General features: G+C 37.0%; 1 protein-coding gene across 4 annotated transcripts in view; it reads right to left on the reverse strand.

Annotated features, from left to right (window-relative positions):
* Positions 1–19,910, reverse strand: part of ARHGAP15 (Rho GTPase activating protein 15) — a 332,079-nt gene that overhangs the window by 108,965 nt on the left and 203,204 nt on the right. For all 4 annotated transcript variants that reach the window (XM_068687083.1, XM_068687081.1, XM_068687084.1 and 1 more), the window contains one exon: positions 19,725–19,823. In XM_068687083.1, the coding sequence (XP_068543184.1) occupies positions 19,725–19,823 (99 nt within the window). The remainder of the gene's footprint in view (positions 1–19,724; positions 19,824–19,910) is intronic.

Below are 19,910 nucleotides of genomic sequence, written 5' to 3' on the forward strand. Positions count from 1 at the left end.
GAAATCCAATTAGGCGCAAAAAATGAGAGAGGGAGAGAGAAAGAAAGAGATGTCTTTATAGTTCTAATGTCCTGATTTTGTGAGCAATTTTCAAAGCAAATTCACTTTTAAGGGCACCTCTATCAAGAATAAAAACATCACTGCACTGCTGTCAGTGTTTCTTCATGGCAGGCTATAAATACTTAGGGAACAAGATGAAACAAAAGTTGTTCAGAGTTTCCTATCTGGTGCTGGCGTTCAAGTATAGTGGTAAAGAACATTTCAGGAAAAATATTCATTTTAATAAAGTCCAACTGCTTGCTCACTATAGGCTGACCTTCTTGTGCTTTGGAGTGGGTTTTATCAGAAATGAATTACTGGATTTTGCCCTGGAGGGGAAGAATTACCTTATTTGCTTTATATCCCAAGATCCAACTTTGTTTTTGTTTGTTTTAATGAGGAACCTGAGAATAGCATGGGCCCGCAATTACAAATGGCAGCCAAAAACTTGATAAAGACTTCAATGTTTCCATCCTTCTAAATTTTGTAAAAGTATAAGAAGTGTAAGAAAATGACTTATTCAAGAATACATCAGTTTAACACCCCAACTATAGGCAAGGTTTAGCTTTCATTAAAAATTCACACAGGCTCTCCTGATAAGAAAGTTAAAAGGTAGCCAAATTAAGGTTTGTTCAGAATTCATGAACAATCGATAGAAATACACTCTGTAGAACTGCACTGAAGGTCTTAGAAGAACATTAGTTAAGAACATTTCTTGCACTCCTGCTTTTAGCCAAAGCGGAAACAACCATGTATGCAGGTCAGTGCCAGCTCCAGTAGCAGTTTGAGCTGGAACCAGGCAGTGCAGAAAAAGCATTAAAAACCCAGGCAAAGGAAGAATTTAGGTGATATCCAAACAAAAGTTGTAAAATGTTAGGCTTTGATACTGGCTGAAGTTATTCTGATGCGTTATGAACTGTCTTGAATGAAATGCTCTCATTAATTCTGTTTTGTTGCAGAGAATGAATCCTTCTCCCAAATCACACTGCGTTCTGCCTAAGCTTAATGAATGTTTGACAACATCTTAAAATTGAACATATAACAGGAAATTCGGGGGGATGAGGGGAAAGTGGTTGGGGTGTTGGTTACATAGATGTTTTTCTCTCTGTTTGTTTTTTTAACAAGATTTAGAACTTGAAACATATCATCTTAAATGATACGAGGTAACTTCCTGCATGGAAACCCATGAAACTTTTACAATTAATGCATCCTGAAGTAGGTGTGGTCCCCAGGCCTGTTAGGAGTTTTATAAAAGAAACCATCGTGCTGGATTCAACAACAAAGTGAAGTACAAACTTGAAAAAAGGCATTCTTTAGTTAGTCCTTTCATTTAAAATCAGTTATGTTCAGGGCAAAAATATTGTATTTCAAAGGAGCCTATTATGCCTTCCCATAAACAGAAAGATCATACGTTTTAAAACTAAAGTATCATTATGTAATCAAGCTGTTGTATTATAAACTATTTTGTGGGCTCAGATGCCCAGGGCTATCTTTACAAATATTTCAGAGGTCATTATCAGGGTATGTTCTCCCTAAAACTATAATTCTTTCCTCCTGTTTTCATATACATCTTACCATAAATACCTGAGTTATAAACATTTTTTTTTAAAGTTTACTAAGGGCACAGAAATGAGGCATGAAGTCATTTAAAGAGGCAGAAGTGTGTGAATGCAGCAAACGCACCAATGGCAAGCTGATGTGACTGATGAGAAAAACACCACAAAACAGCATACAACAAAAATAGTTTTACAGAAGATCAATACTTCTATGCCATTAGAAGGAAAATCATGAAGCGTACTAACGAATAAATTCAACATGTTAAAATTCAGCACTGAAAGCACTGCATCTAGATTAGGATACAAAAGGTACCTGGGCTTTCAGGCAAATATAGGAGAAATTTACTTATTTATTTATTTTGTCTGACACAATGGAAATCAGAAATGAAATTGGTGAGAACATCAAACCAAACCTGAGTTACACCACGGAGACAGTAAGAACATGAAGGCATTAGCAGCATACACATGGAATTTATTGTACGTACAATGAGGTGCGATGCAGAGGTGGTGTGAGTGGAAGATGGTTGAACCAGCAAACCTGGTACACAGCTCAGAGTGAAACAAGTACCAGCTTTATTTGAACATGAGACTATTTGTGCTCAGTGGGGCTTTCAGTGCTGTTAACATCTCTATCCTGCTTTTTGGGGTTGTGCTGTGTGGAGTTAAGCATGCACTTAAACTCCTGAATAGTGGAGCTGGAGACTGACACCAGGATTTGCCCTGTTCTGCTGGAATGAAATCATAACCACCCTTCTTGTGGGTGCCATACAACTGCCATGCTAGATAGCTCTACCAGCCAGACAAGAATAAACAAACCTAGGAGACTGAACAGCAGGTAATATTGGAAGTCACTCTGAAGGACAGAGAGATAATTGCTGTCATAAAAAAAAAATAAATACCGTTTTCACTTACCAGTGATCATAATATACATGTGTTTTTCATTTGCAAATAAAATATAGAGAAATATTTCAAAATGACTAAGGTTGGAAAGAGTGGCAGAAGAGTTACTCTGATACTGTAAAAGCAGTAAGAGGGATGCGCTCGGAGACTGGCTAGACTGACCTCGGTCCCAGACAGTCTACTTAAATAATTAATTCACGACTCTATGAACAAATAATTCAGAGCAAAATATAATTAATCTTAATCAGCACGGTTTCATGGAAATCAGGGCCCTGTCTAGCAAACCTGTTGCATCTTTTTGAAAGACTGGATTTTTGACAGGTCTGGATGATAAAGACAGTGGTGTTGAAATAGTATATTTGGCTTTCCAAAATGCATTTGACTCAGTACCACATGACATTTTGATTAAAGCACTTGCATTTTATGGAATTAACAGGGCATATATTACATGGATTAAAAACTGGCTCAATGACAGACCTCAAAATATGGTAGTTAATGGGAGATATCAGTTAACAAGGTCATAACTGGAAGAGCTTGCAAGAGTGGAGCTCTCAGTCCAGTGCCATCTAATACCTTTATCAGAGATGTGAGCAACAATAAAAAATTTCTGTTGGCAAAGTAAGCAGATGACACAAAGATCGGGGAGGTATTAAATAATGATGAGGACAGGTAAAGTTACAGAAGGTCTGAATTGCCACCTTAAATGGTCCAGTAAAACAAGTTTTCATATGGAAAAACACAGGGCACACCCAGCACTCTGGACATAGGTTGCCAAGGACTTGGGGGTTATTTTAGATAACCAGCTGAATAGAACCCCCCAGTTCAGTTCTACAGCAAAGAGGACTAATGTGATCCCTTGAATTATAGAAAGAGGATATCAAAATAGAAGGGGGGAAGAGACCTCACCTCTTCACGCACTGCAAACAGCATCTTCAGTAGAGCACTGTATTTGATACTAAGGCAAATAAAATGAAACATAAAATACATTCATTGTATTAAATAGAGGATGAAAAGATGACCTCTCTATAGGTAACTTTTCACACAATTTGCAGGCACTGGACTCATGACCTCAGAACTGCCCAGTTGCAGGACCTCTGGCAGGCAAGCCCAAACTGAAAGTAGGATGAACAAGGTCTTATTTTTTCTATTAGTTCAAGACTGTATCAGAATTTAGTAAACACAAGGGTAGTGGGGGAAAGAAGGAAGGGAATAATTGTACTAGCTCTTAACAAGCTAAGAAATGAGTCTATAGGAGGTGTCTGACATGAGGTTTGGTGAATCTCTTTAGGAAATTAGCTAATGAGAAATAATCCTATGTTTGACTGCAATAATATCAAGAAGATGAGGGGCATTCCTACATAAAAAGAAAATCTCATTTTTTCTTGCAGTAATAACTTCAAGATGCAATGAAAGGAGAAAAGCTTGACTAAGATCTTATTGTTTTCAAGACCCCGTAGAAACTGTTTAATGGAAGCAATTACAACACTGAATATGAGCATTACATACTGAGAATAAGTAACAAGTGAATATGATGGATGATATACTTTATTCTGTTTCATATCACTTGATGGTAGAATTTCTACTTGGATATTTATATACAAATAAATAAGGGTAGCGACAGTACAGAGCGAGTGCAATTTAAACTAGCACACAGTTCACTGCTATGCAGGGCTGCTGTTTAATGCCTAAATCAAGCTCACTCTGTATCCGTCTTCTTCTCTATTGTGTTTCTCTGTCTTTGACATTCAAGAAGTTTATGGTTTAAAAACCCCAGGAACAAGAAGATGTACTCAGAAAGCTCCCTGTAACAAGAAAAAAAAAACAACTAGGCTTTGAAGCTACTTGTTTTGAATGAAACCATCGAACATGCAGCGTGCTCACTGTAATTTTGCCGTTACTTCCAATATATACTTTTGCCGTTCCGATAGTCCCGCTTCTTGCAGCTAAACAAAGTGACCTCATTGTTTTCCACTGTATTTTCTTTTAAACATTGGCTGGGATGATTGAGATTCAGGAATGTGGGAAAATGGATTCCCAAGCCACGTCCATCCCCTTTAATTCTGAGCTGTAATTTTTGGCTTGGCTTGAATCACAGTCATCACATTTCAGTCTGAATCTCTCTGTAAAGTGATCTTTCTTAAACATTTCTTTCACTCATCATGGGATCAGAAACAAAGCCATTCTAGTCTTTCAGCGAAACACTTACAAACGTCTTTTTACAGCGACTCACAAGAGCTGAATTTCCTTTAAAAATGTTTGAAAAAGAGGAGGTTTTCATTGCCTGATTGTCCTCTTTGTGAATCTTGTCATCTGTATGTCATGAGCTACAGCTATTTTAATCTGTTTTTGTTTGCAATCCATTTGGTGTCCGCCCAAGAAAATGCAGGTGATTCTAATTAACTTACTGCTGAAGATGTGGAAAAATCTCAATTGTGCTACAGAAAATTATACACTTAAAACCTTCCCTCTATTATTTATAACGGCTTATTAATGAAAATGATTACATGAATACATTTACCACCTGATTCATCTTTGTTCAATTTTTAAATCAACAAGGTTTATGCTAAAGGGGAAAAATCCCTACCAAATACAGACCTCAAGTACACACATCACTCACTGGTTTAAATGGAATGGCAGTTAAAAAGAAATAACATCATCTTACTCGATGCAACTCATTATATATAATATCTGAAATTAGCAAATGTTTGGAAATATCCGTTCTCTCTCTGTAACATATTAGTATTTAATTTTGTGGATTCTTTTTGTTTGTTTGCTTTTGTTTTTGTTTATTTGTTTATTTGTTTTCTATTTTAATACCTCCTTCACCACTCCTAGTTGCTCTCATTTGCTGCAGTTACTACTTCTCATGTATGGGTTAGCAGGTCCATTCTGACCAACACTTGATTTATCTGAAAAAAAATATAATATCTATGGTTCCCTGCTACTTTATCAAATAGACTTTTTTTTGTTTGTTTCTTTTTTTTTTTTTTTTTCTTTCTGCTTTCTGCTTCCCAAATAGTCCTTCAGGAGTATCAGAAGTCTTCAGAAGCTGAACGGTCTTTCACCTGCACTCCTTTCTCTTAGGATACAAGCAGCTTCATGTTCCCAGAGATGTGCAGCTTACACTTACCCATGTGGCATCATGGCCATATGGCACTACAGGGGCTGACAGAAGGGGATTTCAGGTAGAGGTCTGAGACATTTTTATGATGGTCATTAAATACTTTAAAGACTTTAAATACTAGCACTGATTTTTCTTTTCTGGTAGGTAAAGCTGCTAATAGCAGTTTACCACCTCCCATCAGTTAGTATTTCTATTATTCCATGCCATGCAATATCTGCTATATATATACAATACAGTCTAATATGAATGTGATGACAATGTGGATAATGTGGTTTATTTTGGGGAGAATGAAAGCCTTAATAAAGGTTATCATTTCAGGAGAAGCTGCTGATGGAAAACTCATCCACTATCTGACATGCTCAGAACAGCTGGGGATGTAATGTTGAGTGGAGGGGAGTAGAGAGCCAAGGTATTTTGTGTGTTCAAGAAATATATACAACGCTGCCATTTCTTACATCCCAGCTGTGCCTGTTAACTTCTGGAAACATGTAGAGCTCAGCAATAAAGCATACTTGACTGATATTTACTGCAATGTGCATTATAAGACATTTTCTGTCGCACATTATGTTCTGAAAGAGTTAAGTAACATGAAAAATACAGGCTCAAGATTATATCTGTCATGGATGAAAATACTACATTTATGCCTCATTGTAATCCATTCATTGGTTTATGGACCCTGAGCCCTCCAGGGAGTGTCACAACTCCACATGATACTGCTGAGAGCTGTATTTTGCTTTTGGATTTCTGATTTAGCTGAAAGAAGTTTAAAAACACATGTAGCCTGACAACTCCCTATTGGCTACACAACTGAGGAGGGTCAAGAGCATAAACTATTCCAGCAGAAGCCAGCTGTAACTTATGCTCACTAAACTGGCTGAGGATCTGCTTGTTACAGACAGTAGCATACGAGAAATTTATGCATTTTGCTAAATCCTCCCACTTTGGTTAAACTGTGCTTCATTTGGGGATCCATCATCACCAACATCATGCCTGTGTTTTTTGAGCAGCATCAGAATACTAAGGGAAATTGCACTTGGGGGGTCTAACTCCTTGCTTAGGACTATATGGGACTTTCAGTCAGGTCCACTGACATCAGTAGGAACTGTGGTTAAAAGCTTAGGGACAGACACAATTCTCCAAACATCCCTTACTCCCAATGCTGATTTTAAAGAGAATTTAGTGCACAGTAGGGACAAATCTTTCCACATCTTTCACAATAGTGAGAGATTAAATTAGACCTCGGCAATGTCACCTCCCCATCCTGACCAGCACTGCTGCTGATGGGACTTTTAACGGTTGCAAGTGGAAGATCCATACATTTGGATCACACAAAACCTTCAGCCAAAATGGGTAAGGAATTTACATTTTCTGGACAGCAGTACCTTTGCTTGGCAGAGATTTTTTATTTTATTTTATTTTTTTAAGGATGGTGATAAGGATAGGAAATTTAGGATGGAATAGAGATGTTTAGAATAGAAATATAAAGTCATGGGACAATTATTATTATTATTTTTTTTTCCTGATATAGTTCAGGAGTCCAGATAGGCCATGTATTTGTCTCTCTAACAGCCCCATTTTTACCTGACAGCTATGCTCCGTTCAAGCTTAGATGTCTCAAAGCTATCTGTCTCCCTGTCTCCAGGAGCAGGTCCTGCCTAACCATTTGTGGGCACTTCCTACAGCCACGGTGCTTTGCTGTGGTGTGGATGCGAACACAGTTTATCTGCTGTAGTCCAACAACAGTTAAAGAAACATCAGCTAGGCACTTGACAGCACTTGTTTCATTGCATAACACAGAAGGCTGGATATGTTTCGTATGGTTAGAAATTAGACCAGCTCAATATTTCTAACAGAAGGATTGTGCTAGCAGAACGGTGCTCTAAAAATGGAGTTCGGGCTCTTGTGTGCAGCTGGTAACAGTTTTACTTTTTAATATAAGATTGTAGGCGTCTATCTTTCTATTTGCCTTTTATCTCTAAGTGGGAGAAAACATCTAAAAATTAGATTCTTTACCCTACGGCATGCTATCAGACACCTGTGGGTGTTACAGTCCATGCCTGTGTGGAAAACTCAGAGGCTTTCTTGGAAGATAAGTGTAGATATGGCTATTCTTAGCATTGCATGTCTGGCTAACATATAAATGTGATAATACAAAGGTGTGTGTGTATGTATATGCATAGATAGCTTCTAATTCGTGAATATCTTTCCCAGTATACACTGCATGCATTTAAAGACCCACTAATGACTGAGATCATGGGGTTCCACTGAAGTCTTACACCTTCTGTGTGATAAACCTCTAGCCTGCAACTTCCCTCAATAAGTGAACAAAATTGTTCTGTTTTTTCAAAAATCATATTTAGCAAACATGACTTGACAAATACAACTGTCACTATGAAACAGTGACACTAAGCAGTAATATGTCAAAAGACTGAAACATTAATTTTAACATGACACAAGCCCATCGTGCTTACATATTTTTCCATTATTTTTTCCTCTTAGCTGCAGGACTCTACAGTTCTGTATTTTATTTCTCCTGTCATACGGGACATTAACTGTCCCAAACAGGCTCAGGTCACATAAAAGACTTTTTCTGCCTCCATTTAATCTGGACAAAATCTGAACTGTCACCAAAGCAATATTAGGTAAGAAGTGCAGTCAGGAGATCTACCGAAACCACAGAAATCCTGAACTGGGTTACAAACAGTGGTGAGTATCAGAACTTAAGAAAGTAGTGTATACTTCACCAGTTCGACAAAAGCCACTCCATAGGTCACACAGAAATACTTTTCATTTTATAGTTTGTCATCCATACTAGAGTACACTATATTAAAGTAGCACAAAGCTCATGTATGAATTCCTCAGGAGCTCCTGAAAAGAAGTTAAGTGTAGTCTGAAATTACTATCTGTTTTGAGATATTTTAAAAAAATAACACAAGGAGATACAAATAACATAGCTGAAATGTACCTGAGACATGCAAAGAACAAAGAAAAAATATCGACTTTTCAGAAGAAAAAAGGCTAGATGCTGGCAATATAATGCACTGGATATCTGTTAGCTGATTTCTGGGTGAAGTAAAGGCATAAATTTGATATTTTCATGGAAGATAATTATTTTAAAATTTGAGGCTACGGGAAGGATTTTGATTTGTATCATTGCCTTTGTATCTTAATTTTGACTGCAACATGGAATGATGTAAGGAAGGTGGAAATCCAATCTCAGCCCTTTTACTAGGGTTCACACAGATCCTCTGGTATTTCTAAAGACTTGGAAAGGAGAAGTTGGCATACAGTGTTTTCCATATCTAATTTCCTTCTTTGGTGAAAATTCCAGTAATCATTAACAACATTTACTACAGAGACATCCAAGACAGTTCCAAAGTTTCTAGCACAGACTCTCACTGTAAGCCGTGCTCTTTGTGTTTTTAATGTACGACATACCAGAAAACAAAAATGCAAGTGAAATAAAGATAATAAAGGAAAACATTAGGAACAATTTCTGGAGTACAAATCCAGATGCCTCTCAAACATTATATTGTGACTGCAAAATATCTAAATGGAACATCTCTTTGCTCAGTGATGGTAGAAGGGCACCTAAGCAAAAAGCTCCATCATTGGATCTGCCACCACAGTGAGGATAGCCCTGCAGGTCACAGACCTGGGCATTAAATAATAGTTTTGAGCTCCTCTGCTTTAGTGGTATAGCAGGAAAACTGGAATGCTTAAAGAGCACCCTTTCTAGAATGTTACCTTTCTGTTTGGATTCAAGTCTGGTTTATGGGTTAGCCGGGATAGAGAATTTGAATGATTTTATTTTCAGTAGTTAATTGGTTACAGTAGATGCTTAGCTTGTCTAAGGCTTAGTTTATAACCTCAGTGAAAGTGATTTTCATTAGAAGAGGTTTTATCTTATCTTTCCACTAAGGTTTATTAAAAATATGTAGCACCTGATAATTTAACACCGACTGAGTGACTGCTGAATTCTTCCCTCTCTCTGCCTGCCTGTCTCATACACACACACACACACACACACACACACAAACAGAGGAATGCTTCTCGACTGCCAAACTATGTGCCAAGATTTTGTTCAATTTAATCTCAATCATATGAGTTAGAGAACCATGAAACAAAGTTTCTACCAAGTACGCTGACAGATTTTTAGTTCTAGTGGCTCCACAGGGCATCACTACAAGTACAGTAAGAAACTTTTCTTATTAAAGATTTTTGAGATGATCCGTTTTCCATTTAAGTCGACATGAGCAATATCACCATAAAGAACTCAACACTTGCTAACTGATACCATACACTCATCAAAATTATTTCACTTCTAAGTAAACAAAAAGTTGTGGTACCTCCAACACCATTGTGTGGTTGCTGCTGGCACAGGAAAGCCATGTGGTGGCAGCTACTCTGGTGTGTTATGTCACGTAACACCATGTCAGTTCGGGGCTGACAAATCTAAACATATGGTTTGAAATATTGGGGGAAATATTTCCTGGGGAGATGGGGTGAAGAGGCAGGGAATAGCTACTCTCTGTCTTTTGAGGAGTTTTTTGTTTTCTGAGCAAAAAGAACTTGAAGAAGCCTCATTGCTTTGCTCTTGCTTTGGAGGGGTCCGTGGTGATTTTAAGAGCCTCAGTATTACCTGAAAATGGTCCACAATCTGGGCAACTGCTCAAGTTTTTTGTTCTTTGTTTTGAAATTCTGATAGAAAATCTGGATATTTATATTTCTGATCCAAGTATATAAAGTTTAAGGCTCTGATCCAACAAAACACTGTGAGGAACATCCATTGACCACAAAAATGGGACTTACTTGGGTCTTTAAAAAGAAGTTGTACCTATTTTTGTGGACTGATTTCAGTAAATCAGGAAGTATGGAATGAAATATATCAATTACAGAGTCGAATAAACATGAGAAAGCAGTTCCTAATGGCAATATCTGTTTCCCAAGAATCTGAACTGTTTCAAATGTATCATCCCTGGCACCAGCAAAAAAGGTGCCTGAAGGAATCGCTGAGAGCTGGATCCGGCTGCCTGCAGCTATTCAGGATCGAAGCGATACGGTTCTGCTGTGTTATAAAACAAAATGGCCACATTTTGCTCTCATTTACATATATGTCATTCCACTCAAACCAGTGAGCATTGTTTGTCTGCGTGAAGACAAAAAGAAGTTGTTTTGCTATATAATTACATCCATGATCTGTGAGGATCCTGATTAAAATAAAGCAATCTGCAGAGTGAATATACAACCGGAGGTCTTTACAAGACATGTTAATTCCGGGGCCGATTATAATGCAGTAGCAAATTTAGGGGCGATTTAGTTCTTAGATTGCTAGCAAGATCAACTTCATAAATTCAGAGGAGTAAAAGGAACTAAAAAATCTCCTCTTAAAGAAGAGAAAATCTTAACACAAACTCTCCTTTTTTAAGCTGGTCTTACTTTGCCCTCTGCTTTGCTCCTGAAGCTTTCTGTTGGTACAATTTCTCTCACTTAGGTATCAATCCCATTAGGCTGCTATATTATATGGTTAAAACATTGATGTAACGCAAGCTGCTACAGCAAATAATTGAAGTAATAAAATACAACTGCAGTTATTTGCTCTCCTCAATTGCAAGCAGAAAAAAGGAGAAAGGATTTTTTTAAACTGACCCCATAGTGTTACATACAGACAGCAAAACTTTTTTTTTCTATTTTTTTTTTTCTATTTTATTGCAGTAACACTTTTGAAAAACACAGTGGACTTGTTTTAACTTTTTTTTTTTTTTTTTTTTTCCAATTATTTAATTTAGGCAGGAAAAGTAATTAGTGTACATTGTGGAATTATGCCTTCATTATTTTCCTTTATATCCATAGATTTATTTTAAGGAGCAGGAATGCTGAAAGAATCTGAACGTACAACTACCTTTGTTTTTTTCCCTAAAGGAATTTAATAGACTTAAAGCATTTTTTTTTTATTTTTTTTTTTCTTGTGAGCATCTCTAGGCCAGACTCTGTCAAGTGTTAGCTCGAAGTGTTCCACTAATGGCTGAAGTGTAAAGTTTGACTAAATGGGATTTGCGGCAGAAATAGTGCCAGATCCTTGCCCGTGACAGTATGTGTAGTAAGGCACAGTGCCTCACATCCTCAATTTATTCAGGAGGAAAAGACGGGAATTATTATTATTATTTTCTTTTATATATAATCTTCTTCATGGTTAGGATGTGGATATCCTCAAGTGTGAACTTTCCTGAATCTGTCTAGGGGCTATGTCAGGACCTTCATGTTCTCATTGGCATGGGCTAAGCACCAGAGATAGTCAGCTGGCTTTAAATTTCTCTAGACTTTGTTTCAGCATGTAGACATGTCAACTGTTTGATTTACAAAGTGTATTAACATTATTTTAATATCTAGAAAATGCTGTTTGATTCTTTCTTATTTCATAGGTTAAGTGGTTTATTTTATTTATTAAGCCTATTGAAAAAGATTTTATGGAAAATTCTGAAGACAAAATGCACCATTTCCTTCTACATGTTCACTAATAGATATATTATACAATGCTAGAAAAAGGCAAAAGGCCAAGCTCATCTCTGGTGTAATTCCAGTAAAAGCAATAAAATTACACAAGGCATGAATTTGGCCCAGGCACTGTAAATGTTACTCTGGTGCACACTGAGTGTCTGCTTGTTTTTACTGGCAAGGCTTAAAATACAAATCCCCCCTTTTTCATAGAAATGGATACATTTCTCTGGAACAGATTAATCAAGGAAACAGGTATCAGGTAACTATGACAAAGACAGCAACTGGTTCAAGTGCCTGCCTTTTTTTTTGTCTGTTTCTTCTTCTGACTAGCTTACAATCGCTGCTCTCAGAATTTTAGATATATATTTATTTTCTCTTTTTGCATTGTCATTGCAAGACTTTTTTTTTTTCTTTTTTTTTTTTTTTTTCTGTCTCCTTTTGTCTAATTTGTCTTGTATGCTCTTCCGTGATGTTTCCTGTTGACACTTCTCGATATTTTTTCTAACTCGGAATGTGGCTTTCTAGCAGACACAGAGGCCCCAGAGTGAATACCCTTCAGAGCCAATTCTGACTTGGACCTTGCACAACGCTATTAACTGGCTCTTGCTCGAAGAAAGGTGGCTATAGCGGGATTGCCTGAGCCTGAAGACAGAACGGGTCAGGGAAAGCTTGCCAATATGTGTGCACTAAATTCAACCGCTCTTAATTTCTGCTCAGAAGAAGAAGGAGAAAAACACAAAAACATTTTAAATCACAAACTTGCAAGGGCTTTTCTCAGAATTTGGTTGTTTTACATTGCATTCGTCTGTATGTTTAAGTTTGTGCTTGCTGGCCACTTTAAAGTAAACATAGTTCAATGCCCTCAGAAACAGTTTTCCTCAGCCCACTAGAATTCCCTGGAAAAAGCTTTATCTGCTGAACTGCTGGATATTTTTGTGTGTGTGTAATTTTTTTTATCAGCTTGTTTTGTTTCCTTTTTTTTTTTTTTTTTTTTATTTTCTTTTTTATTCAGTGCTTATAAAAGTTGGGAGCAGGAGCCCTGTTGGAACAAGATAGAATCATAAAAGACTTCAGGAATCTCATCACAACCTAAACAGTACAAATTGCACATTCTTCATGGAAGTATTAGCTTTTAGTGCGTGCCTGGATCCAAGTATAATAGATTATCCCAAAGTGGGAAAGAATGAACAGTACAAAATTAGCAGAACTGGGAGCTCAGATCATTTGGTGGAGCAATATGATCTCTGTACTTTCAGGGTACTGAATGCTAAAGCCACTGGAAACAGTATGTAAAATTATATCAGAGTAAGCAAGGAAGCATGTGTAGGCCTGGGAGAACGAAAAAAGTTTGGACAATACCTTCCTAGAGGAGAATAAGTATTGAAATTCAGTGAATGAGCTTGTAGGGAACAAACTACTATTCATGAACAATTTCTTGCTCTGAAGATAGAAATATGGAATGCTAAAAGTTATGACAGGGAGAAAATACAAATAAAATACTTTTCAATGGTTGTGCAGGGGCCAACTGCTGTGGGAGAGTAACCCAGCACTGAGACTGAAATATAAAGCTGCCCTGTGAGCAGCATAGGTTTCCTCAGGCTGTCCTTCTCAAAGAAACCTTGCCAGAATGTGTCCTTTATGGCACCGTCTGATGGGTTTGGACTAACAGTGAAGCAGTTCAGGAACACCGTACAGTTAGTGGAAGCTTGAGGATGGTGGTGAGCATAAACTGGTAAAATACCCGGTATGTTCCAGTTGCCTCTTTTGGGTCCTCAGGAATGGGACTGAAGTATTCTGGAGTAACAAATACATTTAAAAGTATTGCTTAAGCTAAATACACCCTAGAGGAACAAGTCGCTGAAAACAAATCTAATAATATGGAGTAACACAGCACATGCCAATAAGCTGCCAGAGGTTGTATAAATTGGTTATTAATACATACCTTGGCAGCACAGGCCTCTGGTCTTCTGTCATCCCCACTGCACTCCACTAACCTATCCAGTACACCAAAACGAGTGATCCCAGCGAGGAGTCATCAGTGTTAGGAGCTGGCTGGAATTTATTTTTTTTTTTAAGTCTTAGGCAGTGCTTTCTACCATTAGAAAATGAGAGAGTGTGGAATGGTTTTATATACTCTTTTTTTTTTTTTTTTTTTCTTAGCTATGTAAATATATTCACAATACTTTATATTTTAAAAACTCATTTCCTCTTTGCTTAATTCCTTAAGATAAGTGAACCCTCCCCTATGTAAACGTCCTACCAGAATACTGACTACCTTTTAAGCAGTATATGATTTAGAAGGTAATTTTTTACTATTTTCTTATATATGTGTATATATATAGGTTCTAAAGTGCTTTTAGCTGCACTTTAGTATTTAGATTAAGAGATAAAAATGATGAAAGGGACACAACCTTCTGTCATGGGCATGGCATTTGGGAGGTGAGGTAGTTTAAAATATCATTTCTATCTTCATTTCTCTTCATCATGACGACTGTATTTCTTTACCACATCCCATAAGGTACTTTGTCTTTGTTCAAGACATTTTCTTTCTTAAACACTGAGTATTCTGGGGTCTGGGACTTTGTGTGTGAGTGCACTGCTGCACACAATGACATTATGACTAGTCAAGTTGGAGGTATGGACATCAAAGCCAAACTGATTATTGATTTTAGGTTCTTTGAGGTGTTGAACTCTGGACGCCTTTTAAGAAATCTGATTTTCAAGTTAAAAATTTTCTCCCAGCTGTATCCTGTGAAAACTGCACAGCCAAGCTCCCAGTACCCAGTGGTCACTCCTGAAGCCTTGCTGGAGCTCCCTGTCCGACCCCAGCAGATCTCCCCCTGCCCAGGCCGAGAGCACTGCGCTCAGGGATTTTTGTCGCTGCTCTTATTTAACATGATTTGTTCACTGGGGCTCAGAGCAATGAAACCCAGTAAATAATACACTGGCCAAACAGAGAAGATAACAAAAGGAAATAGTTAAGGTACTATAATAATTTTAGCCATTCTTTTTTCAGGTCACTATAATCTGCCCAAAGATAACTAATTGTTCAAAGTAAACATTCCACTCCAACCACAAAAGGAATCCATTACACAAACATATAATTCACAGTCATTTTTAGTGGGTTGTAAACAGTTTGGAATGAGCATAAAATGGGACAAAAATCAAAGTGAGCATTTAGAAATGAAAAAGTGTTTGCTACAAAAGGTCAGTCCCTTTACTTGGCAAACTATGTAGAAAAGCCTGGGAAAATGTTGAACACACAAGCAGTAAGGGAATTTTAAAGCCAACAACCTCCCTGTTTCTTTAAACAGACATCGGAACCTATAACTGGATCCTGTCAAACAAACGACAGCAAAAAAACATAACAGCTGCTAAGAAGTAAAGTTGAAAGATAAAGTTTTCTAAGCTAAGAACCTTCTCAGAAGTGGACTAAAGGTCTTTCTTAAATCTTTAAGCAAGGTTATGGATCCCAGGGTGGCTTTTAGGCATCGAATCAAATATGTAATTTTGTGTATCATTCCTGTCAGAGCATCCTGTGCTCCAAGAAAAGCAACAGAAAACAATGTCTGCAATGTCCAGCTTAGAATGAAAACTGTACCTGTAATCACCAGCCTTGCTGCCTGCAGTGTCATTTCTCAAGTCATTTAGGCCGATTTGAGAACACTAACTCAGATTTGGAAACAGAGGGAGAAAATGAAGGACATTTCAAAAGAGAGATGAAAGTTAAATTATATTTCCCTGGAGCATTAGTACTGTATTTCTTTACAAAATCTAAGTACACTGGATACCACCAATAGGTTTAAGATACTGACTGCTTGGGGTGTTCATTTACTCTGCTATTAGATACACGGGCAAATGATCATCCCTGGAAGAGGGTTGAATATCAGGCTGTTTTCACATGGTAAAACTTTGCTATGAGAAACACTGGATGGCTTTTTGTATAGGTAGACTGATATTTTTATTTTTGTATGCGTTCTACTCATGCCTTTCACTTATTTTAAAAAATGCAAAAAAACCGCCAGGACTTTTAAAGGGTCACGAATAACAAAATAAATAGGCGACTCAAGAAATGACTGGAAATCATATCTGCAGCACCACTGGTCTTGTAATGGGCCCCACCCTTGGCAGAGTGCACGGCATGTGGATTACAGAGCAGCAGGAGGATTGTCCCAGGCTCTCCTTGCTGCACTGCTCAGCTCTGTGCGGGCTGGTGCTACCTATCAGATGCCCTCTGGGCCAAGCATGGAGTTAAAAAGGCAGGTCAAAAGATCAGAACTCAGGGCCTATCCAAGGTAGGTGTTGATGGCAAACCAACAGAATACACAAGGGGAAAATACAAAACAAAACAAAAAACGGATACAGGGTTCTGTGAAAATTTTCCCCTTCAAGTCCCCTGAGAAAGGCGAAAGTGGTAGAAATGGTAGAAATCTTTGAGTATCCACTGTATTTCTTCAATCTGACCATGGCATGGTACAGAATTATTCCCTTCCCAGGTCACATCAGATGCATGGCTGATTTTTCTGTCAAGGATTTTGCATTAAATGCCCAGTGTCCAACACATGTTGCCAAGACACTATTGACTTTAGTGGCATAGCTCTGTAGAATTAAATTCTTCAGGCAAGAATTCCATCTAAAATTGTGAATGAATAAATAATACAGGAAGAATGAAGAAAAAAAAACAACTAAGCTTGTTATCTCCCCCCCCCAAAAAAAAAAATTAAAAAAAAAAAAAAGAAATAAAGAAAAAAAAGTGACAATTGCATTGCAAGTTTACAAGAATGGGAATATTTTTAATTACTATCTATCTAAAACCCCACTGCCAGCTCTGAAAGATGGCTGATTGAATGTATAAAGACCCTTTGCTTCCCTGTTCTATTTTAATAACTACAAAATGAGGCTGAAAACATGGAATTCACTCTTGAACAAGTGAATCTGTGTTGGACAGATAAATATGCATTATGGAGTGAGAATTAGACCAGACCTTATAAAGCACCTCTGTCCTGAAGTGGTGAATGAGCAAACAATAGCCTAGGGGACAAACAACCAAAATCTGATCTAAGTTGCAGGAAAAAATATCAGAATAATTCCTCTGATTTTAATGTAGATATTCATTTAAAAATAGTGTAACTAAACAGGAAACCTTGCCAACAGTTAATGACACCCTCTACATTTTTAATCTGTGGAAGAATATTACTACAGTTAGCTATTGTATGTAACGTCATCTACACAGGAAAATGTACTAATTAATATGGTTTATTCAGATCACCACTAGACTGTCTGTGCACAGTGATAACATTAAAAAAAAAATCACACACAAAAAAAGAAAGAAAATCAATAGGTAAACAATAACTAAAAACATGACTTCATAAATACAAATATAGTCGTACAGCAAAGTATGAAAGTTTTGTAAGCAACATTTAGGGTTAGTCTCCTAAGATCTTTTTTTCCTGATAATCCTTTATCTTAGATGAAGCACAAAAGTAACATTTTTGGTACAGTTACAGTGTGTAGATGATATATTTTCTAAACACACACACACAAAAAAACAACTTCAGGAAAAAAATAAAAAAGCTTTTCTACAACAGCCAATATGCCAGCTGTACTAAGTATTTAGGCCATCTTACTAAGACTATGAAAGTAAACATACAGTTTTCATTAAATGTGCCTTTCCCATAATTGGTACATAAGTATTTCCCATGACTCTGCAGTTGAGTATCTTGGCTGGAGGCGTATCTGGCCATTAAGAGGAGGGCTTCAGATCTGTTGAGTCTCAGCCATGCCGGGAGACTTGGCACCTCCACATACTGCTTCCTAATACCAACCCCGGTATAAAATGTCATCAGAAGCTTGCATAAACATTGGACTTAGCTTCACATAAATTACTGCTGTCCTGAGATAGTTTATGCCAGAACTTAGTAAAAACAACACTTTGAGTAAATAGAATGTGAGCAAATGCAAGCATCTTAATCCAAAAAAATGATAATAGAAAAACTGTATATCAAATATAAACTCATAAATACAGCGATAAAAATAAATTTTTATCTCACGCCATATGATTAGCTTTTATTTACATGCTAGACTAACTAAAAGGGATAGACTTTCTCCAAGTTACAGCAACTTTGAGGGAAACACAAACATATGAACAATAGCGTAATACTCCGAAGGATGGATTCCTCTGAAGAAACAGTGATATTTTCATTTTCTTCCTTGTACATTTCACACAGACAATAAACATCTAATTAGGTTTCCTGGATTTTTCTATTACGGTTCAGCAGTGCAGAGACCTTTGGCCTTGCTTCTCCTGGAGGAGTGGTCAGATACCACAAATCACCTACGAAATATCTAGTGCATCTTTTGGAGAACCTGTGCTATGATCACAACCAAGCAGTCAATTAGACACGTTCTGCATGGTGTGGCATTTTTCTACTGTAATCCCTGCCTTTCTTTATCAAGTTCTGAATTTCTCCTTGCAATTCCTCCTCTATTAATAGTCACTTCACACATGTATCCCCTTTCTTTGTCTCTCTCTTTCATCCAGCCTCCAGCCTTCCTCCAAAAAACCAATGCTACTATCTCCCCCTACCGAACAGTCTCCAGTTTGTTAGTCTCTGACTTCCTGCCAATCATTCTGGGAATAATAATATCCCAGTACTCTCTTTGCTGTATAATTAAAGCATGAATTTCCCAGAGTTTGAAACTCCAGGGTATTTTTATTGCACCTTTCACTATAAAACCAGGTAACAATGACAGAATTAAAATAGCCTTTTCCTTTGTGGTTAACAGTCTAAATATCTTTTTATTTTCCATTGGTTCTCTTGTTCTGAGACTCCAGTATATGACAGTGACAATGGGTTCACCCAGCCTTATTCTGAAAATAAATTTTCTATCTTTTGCAAGATATATGTTTCCCCAGATCCCTGGAACAAGTTGTAAACTTGTAACAGATGGTGATGAAGCCTCACATTTTTATACAATACATTTTAAGATTCTGCATCTACCGCATGTACCTTCCAAAGAAAATGACCTTCAGTGAGAGAAGATACACTTGAAAGAAAGGAAGGCAGGCAATGGTGTTAAGCACATCTTTTTACACTATGAAAATCTTTCGTATTAAATTAATCAAAACTTTTAATGAGGATGAATACTCTTTCCAATAATCTCACAGTATCATGGCTTTTCAAAATAACAGTAAAAAATAGGTACCTGTACACAGTTAAAAATATATATTTGTGGTTGCACTAGAATAACATTAATTTTCATTGAATACAATTCAGGACTTAGGAAAAAGTATTGGCATTACATTCACCAGAGATTTCAGGATGAAAGTTGCTGACATTTTATCGATTTTTAGCATTTACTTACCCAGAGAAAGACTAAAACAACAACATGTCAAACAAAATATAAGGAATAATCAGCACAAATGGGTTTTATTAATGTCTTATTGTATAAAGGAAATGAAGATATAGAGTGGGGTATAGTTCAGTCCATAACTATATTATAAATTGAACTGCCTGCCTACTCTGGCAATTCAAGCAGAGTTACAAGGTTAAACTTTTGATTACTAACAGAGAAACAAAAAATAGTATGAAACATTAATAACTCACCTCTTCTTTCAACAGCTTTTATACACAGTCTTACAAATTGGGGGACTGTAGAATTCTCATGCTCACATACCAAGTGCAAATGGGAGCCAAAAATTTGATCTGCATTTGGGAAAAGAAAAAAGAAAAACAACATAGGAAAGTGCATTAAAGCATATTATTAACAATATTTTATTTATTTATTTATTT

This window comes from Anas acuta, chromosome 6 (assembly GCF_963932015.1).
Source record: "Anas acuta chromosome 6, bAnaAcu1.1, whole genome shotgun sequence".
Classification (NCBI taxonomy): Eukaryota; Metazoa; Chordata; class Aves; order Anseriformes; family Anatidae; genus Anas; species Anas acuta.